The sequence below is a fragment of the Sminthopsis crassicaudata genome, chromosome 2 (genome assembly GCF_048593235.1).
Source record: "Sminthopsis crassicaudata isolate SCR6 chromosome 2, ASM4859323v1, whole genome shotgun sequence".
NCBI lineage: Eukaryota > Metazoa > Chordata > Mammalia > Dasyuromorphia > Dasyuridae > Sminthopsis > Sminthopsis crassicaudata.
Window position 1 is genome coordinate 206,090,267 of NC_133618.1, and position 12,855 is coordinate 206,103,121.

General features: G+C 35.8%; 1 protein-coding gene across 2 annotated transcripts in view; it reads left to right on the top strand.

The window, feature by feature from the left end:
• Positions 1-12,855, top strand: part of ASAP2 (ArfGAP with SH3 domain, ankyrin repeat and PH domain 2) — a 261,971-nt gene that overhangs the window by 211,676 nt on the left and 37,440 nt on the right. For both annotated transcript variants that reach the window (XM_074288099.1, XM_074288098.1), the window contains exons 18-20: positions 4,086-4,171; positions 8,699-8,814; positions 10,230-10,297. In XM_074288099.1, coding sequence (XP_074144200.1) covers positions 4,086-4,171; positions 8,699-8,814; positions 10,230-10,297 — 270 coding nt within the window. The remainder of the gene's footprint in view (positions 1-4,085; positions 4,172-8,698; positions 8,815-10,229; positions 10,298-12,855) is intronic.

Genomic DNA, 12,855 nt, shown 5'->3' on the forward strand with positions numbered 1-12,855 from the left:
CATTACAATAAGGGGTTAGACCTATTTTAATGAACTTTGGATATGTCATTTATTTCTACATTACCCCCAGTCTTGGGCAGTCTATTAATAGAACTAGTAGAACATTATGGCTTCCCCATCTGAGTAAGGACTGAACAGGATTGTCAAGAAAGTTAATTCAATATCCTTCAATAGACAACTTTGAAATCGGGACTGTAGAAAAAGGAGGAAACTCTGGATCTCCCCAAATCACTGCCTACTAATAATCATGTATCTCATTTTAAAAGGTTGATAAATATAGTCCAAGTTGGGATTTTAAACTTCTTTTTGCTTTTTGGTTTCTCTCTTTTCTCTAACAAACCTCCCTCCCCTCAGTGGGACCGCCTTCTCACTGAGATGACCTTCTTTCTATTTATACTTGTAATATATAGTTATTTGCATCTTGTCTCCCCAGTAGGCTATGATTTCCCTAGGGGAAGGGACAATGTTTTTGCTTTTCTTTCTATCCCCTGTGCCTAGCATATAGTAAACACTTAATAAAGGCTTGTTGATTGACTGACACATAAGTAGACACTTCAGGGCATTTCACATTTAAGCCACCTTTGGAGAAACAGTTTCAGGTAAGTGGCCTTTGAATTTCAAAGTACCACTTAGCCTTTTGGCAGGTAGAGGGCCATCCAGGAAACTTTCCAGGTATATTGCCAAGTCCACTTAGAAGAAAAGCAGCCATCTCTGGTGAGGTGTTAGCACTACAGGGAAGCCCAGCAAATAGCAAAGAAGGTTAGGGCAGGAAGCCCAGATTCACAATGTCCCATTGAAATGGCAAAGGAATTTTAACAGGCCCAACCTAATTCCCAGCTTTGGATCTTAATGGGAAAGGAGTATTGCTTTTTCTCCTGTCTCACCGGCTTATGTAACTACAACAAAACCTTTGTGGAAATTTATCCTGCTAGAGTATCCCATGCTGAGAGCATTGGTTATGAATCTATTGCTAATTTAGGATCTCTCAACCCTTAGCTTTATTTTCAGTCCTCCTGCCTCTGTACCTGAGCCAGGGAGAAGAAAGGGAGGGGAGAGGTTAGCCATTTTCTGAGGTATAGATAATTGGTATTTCTTGTTACTAGGCTTTGAAAATATATCTTGTAGTAATGAAAAAAAAAGAGGAGTTTGGCTGTTAAAACTCAATTCATAAATGGTTCCCAGTGGCAGCAAAGCCATAATAAAGATTGCTTATATTTTCTTCAGAATATTAAAAAAATCAAATAACACCTGTTTCCAGGTGCTGTAAAAAATGTGTGTGTTCCGGCAATTGCTTGTGAAGATTTGATTTTTTTTTTTTTATTAGTGTGAAGAAGACTATCTAGTAAAGTTCCATAAAGATTCCATATTCTCCAAATGAGGCCCTGAAGAGATTGGATGGAGCACTTATGAAAGCCTCTCAGACAAGTTACTTGTCTCTCTTCCCCTTTCTAAGCTGCCAGTGTAACTTTAAAATGCTTATGGAGATGAGACTTACTTCTAGTGAGGACAGAAGTAAGCCCAGTAAGGCTTTTTTTTTTTCTGAAGAGCATTTCAGTAATTTAGAAATCTTTACATTTAAACCAGAGGTTTATTACCTAGAAAGTTATTGCTTAATCATCTATCATTTTCCTTCTCTCTCTTTCTCTCTCTAATCTTGTTCAGGGTAAATGATAACACTGAGAATTGATAAACACAAATCCATTTCTTCATCTTCCATGAGGTTGAGAAAAGTATATTTTTAGAAGCTTGAGATGAAATAATGTGGTGATAGTAGAGAACCTGAGATTTATAATCAGATTCCATCTGTCTCTGCTATTGACTAGCTGTATGACTGGTCAAATTCCTCCCTCTCTTTAGGTTTCAGGGTTTTTTAATCTACAAAATTAAGAGGATTAGGCTAGAAGGTCTATCTCTAAAATCACTTCTGTGTACAGAAATCCCTTTCTTCAACAGATTTTACCATACCATATAGCTACCCACTAGAGTGCTCTCTTGGTTTATATCATCAATAGTATCTTCTGACATTATACTTATAGATTAAAGTTGGGAATGAAAAATACCAATGAGTGCACCTTGATGTAAAAATGTTTCTTTAATGACTTGATTACCTTTCTCTATTCTATGTGGGAAGTAGTAAAGTATTACCTCAACTGAAGCAAAATAAGCTGCTCAATCCCACTAAGAATTTATAAAAGCCTGTTAAGTGCCACATGCTCTGCTAAGAGCTAGGGATACAAAGCAAGTAAAAGATAGACCTTGCCTTCAACAAGCTCTCATTCTAGAGGGGGAGACATCTATGTACAGACAGGATTCATACAGGATAGATTGGTAGTAATCAGCAGAAAGAGACTCAGGAAAAGTTTCTTATAGAAGATAGGATTATAGCTGGGGTTTGAAGTCAGGGAATCTTATAGATAGAGAAATACTCCTCCATTCACTCACCAAAGCTACTAGCCTAAGAAATTTGGGTGTGTTAGCCCTTATTCAAGAGGCAGTGGTACCTTTTATAGCAAGCAGAGGTAAGAGGTGGGGAAGAGTGACTTTCTCCTTTCTCCTCCAGATACAGACTTTCCAAATGTCTAATTGTGATATTTGATTTTTGGTAATACTAGTTTTAAGGTGTGTAAAATACAATAAACTTTCTATTAAGCTCTTACATACATGGCCATAGACCAACCTTATACGTTTCTTGTTTTATATTAGCCTTTACTTTCATATTTCAATATTAACCTTTATTTTCAAATAATAACATTTATTAAATATCTATTATAGGGTGCCAGGCACCAAGTGCTGGAGATATAAAAAAAGAAAAAGACAGTGTCTGTCCTCACAGACTTTACAATATAATGTGGGGGGCGGGGGAGAGACAGATAATACATAAAAGGAAGTAGGAAGACCAAGAATAGCTAGCACTTGAGTATCTTATTCCTTGGAGCTGTTACCAAATAGAGCTCCAGAAGTAAAGTGCACTGAGCTCTACAAAGTCCAGCTCAAGTTAACCCAAGAACAGATCAATCAGAAGCAGGAGGACTCTAACCACTGCCCTTAACATTGGTTCTTGGACAGTACAAGATAGATGAGTGAGTGCTAATTCTAGTCAGGGGACCTTAGTTAACCTTCCTATTAAGTAATTTAATGGCTTTTTTTGATTTGAATAAGTCATTCATCCTCAATGGACTTCTTTTCCCCTTTTTAAAAAATGTGGGGATGGGACTAGATGATTATTCATATCCTTTCCAGGCAGCATTCCATTATCCCTGTTAAAGAAATTTGATAATAGGTTGTTGGTTTGGGGGGAACCAGGAGTCTTGCAAGCTCCATAGAGAATGAGATTTTATAGCCAGTTTCTTTGATCATTTTTAAGGTTTCATGTGTAAGAAAGTTTAGGGACAGAAGATACAGTAAAAGAACCCTGATGTTCATAGTATTACAAGGTTTAAATAGAGAAGGTACTTTAAAGATTATCTTGTCCTGCTATTATTGAGTCATTTTTCCATTTTGTCCAACTCTAAATTACCCCATTTGGGCTTTTCTTGGCAAAAATAATTTCCTCTTCTGGCTTATTTTATAGTTGAGAAAACTGAGACAAACAGGGTTAAGTGACTTGCCGGGGATCACCCAATAAGTAGGTGTTTGAGGCCAGATTTGAACTAACATAAAGAAGTCTTCTTGACTCGGTCCAGTACTCTATCCACTGTGCCACCTAGCTGTCCCATACCTTAATTTTACAGGGAAAACTTGAGTCGCTTATTTCTCCAGGATAAGGAAGAAACACTGGAAATGGATATCATCAACCTTTAAGTTTTGGGTTTTTTTTTTTTTTTTTTTTTTTTTAATTTTAGTAAGGGCCAAGTCAGATTGACAAAGAAATCTAAACATATTAGGAAAGTACTTTGAAGGGATAAATGACCAGGCTTTTCTGGAGAAACCTCCTTATAAACCTTAAAGCACTCTAAATATGTCCAATAGTTGTTACTTGCCTGGGAAGATCTGGCACTTATAGTGGATTATGCTTCATAATGTTATGTTGTCAAAATATGTGCAAGGATTAGAGCCTTCATATGTCTTTTTTGTTTGTTTTATAGGAGCAAGATGAAACTGCCCTCCATCTTGCAGTCAGATCGGTGGATAGAACTTCCCTTCATATAGTAGACTTCTTAGTTCAGAATAGGTAAGTAATTTAAAATAGGAAAAGGGGAAGGGGATGGCACAAAAGACTAAAAATATTTTCCTTTGAGTTCAGCAGTCTAGATTACTGGAAGGAGCTTTAGATTAGGAATCATAGAATCTGCCTTTAAATACTAACTGTGACTCTGGAATTTAGTATCTTCAGTCATTCAAGGACTTCTTATGATTTTGTTCATTGGATTAGAAATCAGAAAACTGAGGTTCTGAGCTCAAGAAGTAATTTGTTTTATGATTTTGAGTCAAGTCACTTTGACCTTTAAAAGTTTTGGCTCTCCTTCTGTAAAATAGGAGAAAACTCTGTTGTTCTCCCTAACTCTTCCCACCTCACTGGATTGTGAAAATGAATTGAAATGAGTTTATGAATATACTTTGGAAACTGTCATGTACTCTTAGAAACATTAGAATTTATTATTCTCTTCTCCCTGGGGGCATGGCACATAGTCAAGCTTAATAAATGCATATTGGACTGAATTGAATTGGTGTTCCAAAAAGGGAATTGCATAGGCCTACATTATTTAGTTGTAGCACCATTGAAATCATTCATTTTTCTAGGATCTAAAAATCTATGTCTTTGAGACAGATATACTCCTAAATGTAAAATACTTTACAGTGTCTTAAAATAATACTGGAGTAAAGCTAATACCAATCAATAGTTTTGAAGTTTAGTTCTCCTCTTGCAGTTTTTGAGACAAGAAGAATAAATGGGTATCTTTATTAATTTACCCAACTCATATATATATATATATATATATATATATATATATATATATATATATATATATATATATATATATATATATATATATATATATATATATATATAAAATGCTGACAGAGAAAGAGGAAATAGGAATAATTAAATTCCAAGTATATGAGTCCTCATATTACTTGTAAACCTCAGAACTTCAGTTTCTTCCAAAAATGAGGACATTGGAAAACATTTCTACAGGCTCTTTTGCCTTTAATGTTGTATACTTGATGATTCAAAATTACTTCTCTCTGAGCCCCAGTTTTTTCACCTATAATATCTGTTCTGTCTGCCTCACAAATTTTGCTATGAGGAAATGGGACTTTATAAACTGAAAAATCTTTCGTCAGTGTGAGCTCTTCTCCCTTTTTCCCATGAGCTGTCACCTGGCAAACAGTTCATCTTTAACAAAATAACCTCATGTCCCCAGAAGAACTTTGTGCTTCCTGTCTAATTTGCAACTGCAGCTACTTTATAAATCCCTAAGATAGCAGTAGCTTGCCATTGTCAGCTGCCCAATAAGTATTTTTTGAATGACTGGTTTTCTTAGTTTAATGATACCTAGGGATAAATTCTCAATGGGAAAAAACCATCTTATTTGTCTTTCTTTTTATGATTCTGAGACAAAGGAAACGTTACAAAGTTAGGGAGGAGAGTGTTTTTCTTGGGGGGAAGGAGGGAAGTTGCTGTTGTAAAAACCTAAATTCCAAATTATTTGTAATTTGTTTTAAAATGTATATATCAATTTGAACAAAACCATAATAATGTCCTTCCTTGTTTTGTGTGTCTCCCCATTGAATTATTTTCCTTGTGTTTTGTTTTGTTTTGTTTTGTTTTTTTAATAATCACGGCCACAGTTACTACATACGTAGTTCTGCTTCTGCTTCTTCATTTTGGATCACTTCATACCAATCTCCCATATTTCTTTATGTTCGTTACATTTACTATGCTTCATGGCACAGAATATGTATAGCCATCTTCTAATCTTGATATTGTTGGGGGGGGGGGTTTCCAAGCAAAACTTATTTGCTTCCCAAGTGTGCTTCAGCTTACCCTCTCCCGTTTCTTCCATTTTTTTACTCTACCCTATGTCAAGTTGGAAGCCAGGCTCAGCTTTCCCTTATCAGAATGGGAGAGGTGGTCAGTATCTTAATGATTTGTTTAACCATTTCTGAAATAGTTATAGAAGTTTTCTTTTTAAATATCCCTATATAATAAAGTTTTCTTTTTAAATATTCTAACTTGAAGTCAGGAAGATTTGAATTCAAACCCAACCTCAGACATTGAAAACTGTGTGACCTAGGCTAGATAATTAACTTCTCAACCTCAGTTTACTTCTCCCTAAAATGGGGAGATATCAGCATCCATATCATAAGTTTTATTTTAATAAATACCATTATAAAGTACTTTGTAAACCTTGAAGCATTGTGTAAATGTTTTCTGTCCTTGGTTCATTCTTAGGAGAAAACATTTTCCTTGTGGATTGTTCTTGTAATTAGAGTCATAAAAAATCTTAGACCTGGTCCCTCTCCATACTCATCATTTTACAAATGAAAAGGATAGGCCCAGAAAAGGGGGGTGACTTTATCAGGATTATGCAGACAGTAAGTAGGAGAGGCATGATCTAATTTGTGTCTAGTTGCAAATCTAGAATTATTTACATTATGCCAGATTTGATGTTATTTTTTAAATCATTTGATTTCAAATTCACAAATTTGGAATTTTGTGATTATGCAGCAATGTGAGCAGAAGCAGGTAAGTCCAAAAAGCATTTCGAAAGAAACTAGTGATTTTTTTCCCCTCATGGATCTTCTCTGTTAATGGATGTTTTTGTCATATAACTTTCAAAAATCCTCCCTCCTTCCTCTTATTTGATGGGAATGAATGAGTCACAAAGATTTCCGGAGGTATTGTCCTTACATGCCCCACATCTTAGCGCTCTCACTGCACTATAGCCCTGGAGTGAACTTAAGCAATCATTGCTTTCAAGTCATCCCACTTGGGAAGGAATTGAAAGGGAAGTTGGTCAGAATTTCAGGGTAGGGGAAGAGTAGTTTTCTGGGAGCTAGGATCTAAAATTTTTCATACAGTGCTGTATGAAAGAGAAGTTTGGCATAAGAACACTTGGCAAGTCAGAAAATCCAGCCTTGGGTTCCACTTTCTCTGTTGACATGATTTCTAAAGTTCCTTCTTGTCTTTTTCCCCTTATGACTGGATCATTTTCCCTCTCTGGGCTTGTTTCATCTTCTGGAAAAATAATGGAGATGGACTAGACAATGTCTAGCAATGATTACTAGATTAGTTTTCCTCTGGTTGCATTAGAAATCTCTGTCATACCTCACACATCTTCTCTTCCAGAGTAGTGCTTTTTAAAATATATATAGCTGTGCAACCTCCCACTCATACACATATGCACAAATTTCTCTTTCTTAGTTTTCTTATTTCTAAAATGAGAATAATATATCCTACCATTGCCACCTCAAAAGGATCAAGTGAGATAGAATGTGAAATTGCTTTGAAGGCCTGAAAATCCTAGAGAAGAAAACAAGAGCATTGGGGAGTTTTGCTAAGGGTGATCCTTTCTATGGATTTGTTCTTTGATTCCTCTTTCAGACCTGAAATCACTTATTCTTTCTGTCTCATGACCATATGTCTAGTTTTTTTCCCCTCTCAGGGTAACCCTAATTTTAAAGATTCCCTCTTTTAACCTTAAAACCTCAAAAAGTACTAGAAGTGATAATATTTTGGTAATGTCTGGGCCATAGTTCAAGTCAATCAGCATTACAGTGAAATCATAACAAAATGAGAACTACAAAGCAGGTCATATATCAGTCATCTAATTCAATCTTCTTATTTTACAAATAAAGAAACTGAGTTCAAGAAAGGCAGAGTAACTTGTACAAAGACACATGGGGTGATAATAAATAATCAGGCAAAGATTTGAACACAGGTCCTCCGACTCTTAAATCCCTTTCTCTTTCTCTAAGAAGCTGATTTCCAATTCCAGCTCTACAGTTTGTTAACTCCTTTGATCCAGCATAAAATCATAGAATTTGAGAATTAAAAGGAACTTCAGTACATATCTAATCTGATCTATACACCAAAAGAGTCTATTAGAAGACAAGACTTGAAAGGAGGGAAATCATTGCCTCTTGGAGCATTCCCATTCCACTCTTAAAAAGTCTTAAATCAGGAAGTTTTCCCCTAACCTCAAGCTTAAAATTGCCTCTTTGTGAGTGAGTCCATTCCTCCTAACTTTGCTTTCTTGGGCCCAACAGAACAAATCCAGTCCCTCTTCCACATAACAGCTGATCAAATATTTGAACACAGGCATCATATCCTCCCTGAGTCTTTTCTTTCTGCTACACTGAATCTTTGTAATATAGTTAAAAATACCTCATCATTACCTCTGAAAATGCATCCAAACTAGCCCCATCTTGGGTCTCCCTTTTTACTGGATTTGATGAAATAATTTTTAAATTCCAACTCTGCAGCCTGTGATGCTGTATTAAATAATAGCTATGATCATAATTTAAGTGGGCATTACAGGTGGCTTTAGGTATTCAGGCACTTAGTGTCTCTTATTTCTAGTCATGAAACTGGACTAATATTTGGTCCCATGCCATTTGGGGGCACAGAATCAAAACTGAAGCCCTTTTTGATGCTGCACATCCTAGTTCTTGATTTAGTGCCTTTTTGTGATATATGATAACTGTCATTCCATCTCTCTCCCTTTCTCTTTTCCTCCTTCTCCCCTGCCAGTGGGAACCTGGACAAACAGACAGGAAAAGGCAGCACAGCCCTCCACTACTGTTGCCTGACGGATAATGCTGAGTGCCTAAAGCTGCTTCTCAGGGGGAAGGCCTCCATTGAAATAGGTAAGAGGGAAATGAATGCATAGGACTGACTGGTTTGGGGAAAGGGAGTTTAAATGAAGTAAATATCCAAGGTAGAATCTGAATTCAGTCCCCTGAGTCCAGAGCCAATCTTCTCTCCCCTATACCCTAAGGCTCTTCTTAAGCTGTGATAAATTCTACTTGAAGGTCTTTTAAAGTAGAGAGAGAGAACATAAGAGGTTTCACTTTGTAAACTTGGGTAGACTTTGACAAGAAAAATTGGCCCATATGTGTTCATAAGCCATAATCTTCTGTCAGGACTCACATTCGGATCCTCTTAATTACTAGTTCTTACTCAAATAAGTTATTCATTTTAAATGGGATTCCTGGCCATTGGAACTTCACATGATAAGTTATTCATGATAAGTATAAGCTGGTGTCAAAGACAGACTAACAGGAGAAATGAGTGTCAATCCATTTGAATATCAAGTTTCACTTTTCTCTTTTTATAGCCCTCTTGAAACGAATAGAAAAATCCCCATCATAGAAAATTAATGCAATTTCATTACTTTGGGTAGAAGGGCCACCAAGAACCTACTGAAAGAGAATATGAACAATTCTTTTTCAAGTCTCCTTATATAGTGCAATGGAAAGATTTGGGTAAAACATGTAGGATCCAATTACCATTCTGCTACTTCCTAATAGATGACAAGATTTGGTGAGAGAAAATCTAGTTTGAAATGCTCTTTCTATTCAGGTTACAAATTAAACTAGATGACTTCTAACTCTATAGTTCTTTGATATAGCCAGCAATTGAAATGGGATGCCCTTCCTCCCCCAATAGAAGTTCTCTAAATTAAATGCTTTAGTGAATAGAAAGAAGATTTTTAAAAATAAATAGTTAATGTAATTATGTTTCTTTTTTTTTTTTTTTTTTTTTTTTTTTTTTTTTTTTTTTTTTTTTTTTTTTGGTCAAGGCCTGCAATTTATTTAGTACAAGAAACTTCTTCAGACAGTGCTTATTGGCAAGTTCTCTGCCATTTATATCTTACATAGAAGTCTGAAGCATGGGGAGATGATGGTCCTTGCCCACACTTGGTCTTTAGAATCAGCATACATCAGAGGCAGAACATGAGCCTTAGGTCTTCCCAGCACTAAAACTAGCTCTGTATCTATCATCATTATGCTGATACTTGAAAATAAATTGTTCTGCTAATTAGCTAACATATTTTTTTTTTATGTTGTTCAGTAACCCTCTTTTCTGTAATGATACAAAAGTAAACCTCATCTAAGGTTCCACCCATATTTTCACAAATGTTATATTAATGATCCAAATTAATGAAGTTTCATAATTTTTAATTTATTTAAAATGTTTTCCCTTATTGGTTTCTCTTATAAACCCAGTAGGTCTGATTTTTATCAATCCTTGTCACAAACTTTTCTCTCTCATCATTCAGCCAATGAATCAGGAGAGACGCCACTTGATATTGCTAAACGCTTAAAACACGAACACTGTGAAGAACTGGTGAGTTTCTCAGCAACATGGAAATTGCTAGCCTCTTATTGAAGTATCTAGCTACTGAGAGTCTCAATAAGGTATCCCTTTTCCAAAAGGGGAAATTTTTTTTTTGATATGGCTTCTTGTGTAGAAATTTTTTCCAGATTCTCCTTTGGACCATCTCCAGAGCATATAACAGAGTCATACTAGTAAAGGCAAAAATGTAACATTCAGTATTTAGATTTGGGATTCAGAAAGTCTTGGATCCACCATCCCTCTGGAACGTCGTGGACATGAGTATGGGGCAAGGGTTTCATTTAAGAAGGGTCTTTCCATCTGAATTTTAAGAGAAACTTACAGAGATTCCATTAGCTTTGAATTTGATGGAGAGAAGTGCTTTTTTGGGACTTGCCCCAAAGTAGAAAGCTAGATGTGGAACAAGAAAATACTTAGGTGTAAATGAAGCCTTCTGCTTTACTCAGCCTCAGAATCAATGTCTGGAGGAAACCCATTTCTAAACATGTGCCTATAAGCTGTCTCATGCTTTGCTCAGCATTGCTCAACAGAAGATAGATAGGACTAGAGGATCATTGACATTCAGATTTGGTGATTCTGAGTTACAATTAAAGGTTCAGAGATTGCTAGTGTTCTTTTATTACAACCCCAGTTCTTTTTAGAAAGTTGTCTTCGTTCCCTTTCTGCCCTCCTCTCCACCCCCCTCCAAGAATACCAGTGATTTGGGGAAAAGATGAGAGGTAAAAGATGGGATTTTTAGAGAAGATGAGGATTGGTGACTGTGTTCAAGACCATTTAAGTGAAATCCACCATTTCTGTTGAATTTTGTTGAATTTTTTAAATTGACAAATGGCTTTGGCTCAAAACTGAGCCTGAATTAGAAGCTGTATGATCTCAGCCAAATCACTAAATCTGTCCTCATTATCCTCAGTCCTTCTGAAGGGGGACTGCCCCTCAGTAGCCTCACTACCTCAGAACTGGAGGCCATTGGGTTTAATGTACCCAAATTAGAATTCTCTTTACAACATACATAATAAGAAATCATTTTATGGAAGACTTATACATCTTTAAGGCCTCTTCTATCTCTAAAAACCCATAGAATTGCTCTTTGAGTAGAGATCTAAGTACCTGGGAAGAGTTGAGTGAAGAATGGACTACTACTTTATGTCTGGGATGGGTGAATATAAGAACTTTTTGAAGAAAGGGATGAGGTGGGGGAATCTTCGCACTTTGAAGGTGGGTACGGGGCGGGGGAGAGGAGAGTGGTAGAGAAGGAGCAGTAACAAGCTGCTTACATGTAGTAGAAATTACCCTGGTTGCCACGTTGTAGTATATATACATATTGTAGATATATGTACCTTTTCAATAAAGTATATGCTTCCTGTAGATAAATATTATAGAAAGATGAAGTCTTAAGGATTAAACAAAAACCTACAAGCTAACGAATCTTTCATGCCTGTGCTTAGTTAGTTCTTTTGTATTTGTGAAGCCCAAATATCATGAAAATCTGGAGCCTTTCATTATGTCTGATCCCCAATCACAGTTTTCTGAAACAAGACCAGAGAATTCTGTTCTCACTACTTGTGTATGCCACATTGCTAAACTGTGATCCTCACAGGCTGATCAACACTGATTTTTAAAAGAATTTTTATTTTTATTTTAATGAGCTCGATAAATATCAACAAATATAAATATTTCCATATACAAATAAAAACATAAAAAAAAGATTTTATTTGATACAATGAATCTCTATGTTCAGCTTGATTTTTAAAGAATATCCTGCTTGTCTTTCTCATCTCCTGATCTTTTATATTCTATGTAACTTGAAATTATTTTTTTACTGGTGTTCTTTTCTTCTTTTAGGGACATTACTGTCACTTACATTCCTTTATTTCTGAACAGGGAGGGGTCCTTGTACAATTCTCCCTCACCAAAAGTAAAATCTTTCCTTTGTAACAAGTATAGTCAAGCAAATCAGATTCACACATTGGTCATATTTTTCACCTTTAGTTGATTACCACTGTGCCAAGAAGTGGCAAGCATGATTCGCCTTCTGTTTTCTGAAATTCTGTTGGATCATTGCATTGATCAGACTTCTTAAGTTTTTCAAAATTATTTTCCTTTACATTGTTGTGATTCCTATTTATATTGTTCTGCTAAGTTCCATTCATTGAACTCTGCAATAGTTCATGCTAGTCTCAGTAGGTTTCTCTGAATCTGCCCCTTTTGTCATTTTTTAGAATGATCCATTATATTCATATATCATAAATTCTTTATGGGCATCATCTTTGTTTTTCTAGTTCTGGATTGTAATAAAATAAAAAAATTAAAAACATGCTACTTCAGATACTTTTGTGTATAGGATCATTTTTCTCTTTCTTCGATCTCCTGGAGCATATGCTTAATATCAGTGGGACAATAGACTTTAGAAGTGTTAGGGGACCTGGATTCAATTCCAGCCCCTGATAATTACTGCCTGTATGACCTTGAACATTTAATTTTTACTTCTGGACCTCAATTTCTTCATCTTTAGAATGAGAGATGTTCCATGATCCTGTATGCTTTCCAGA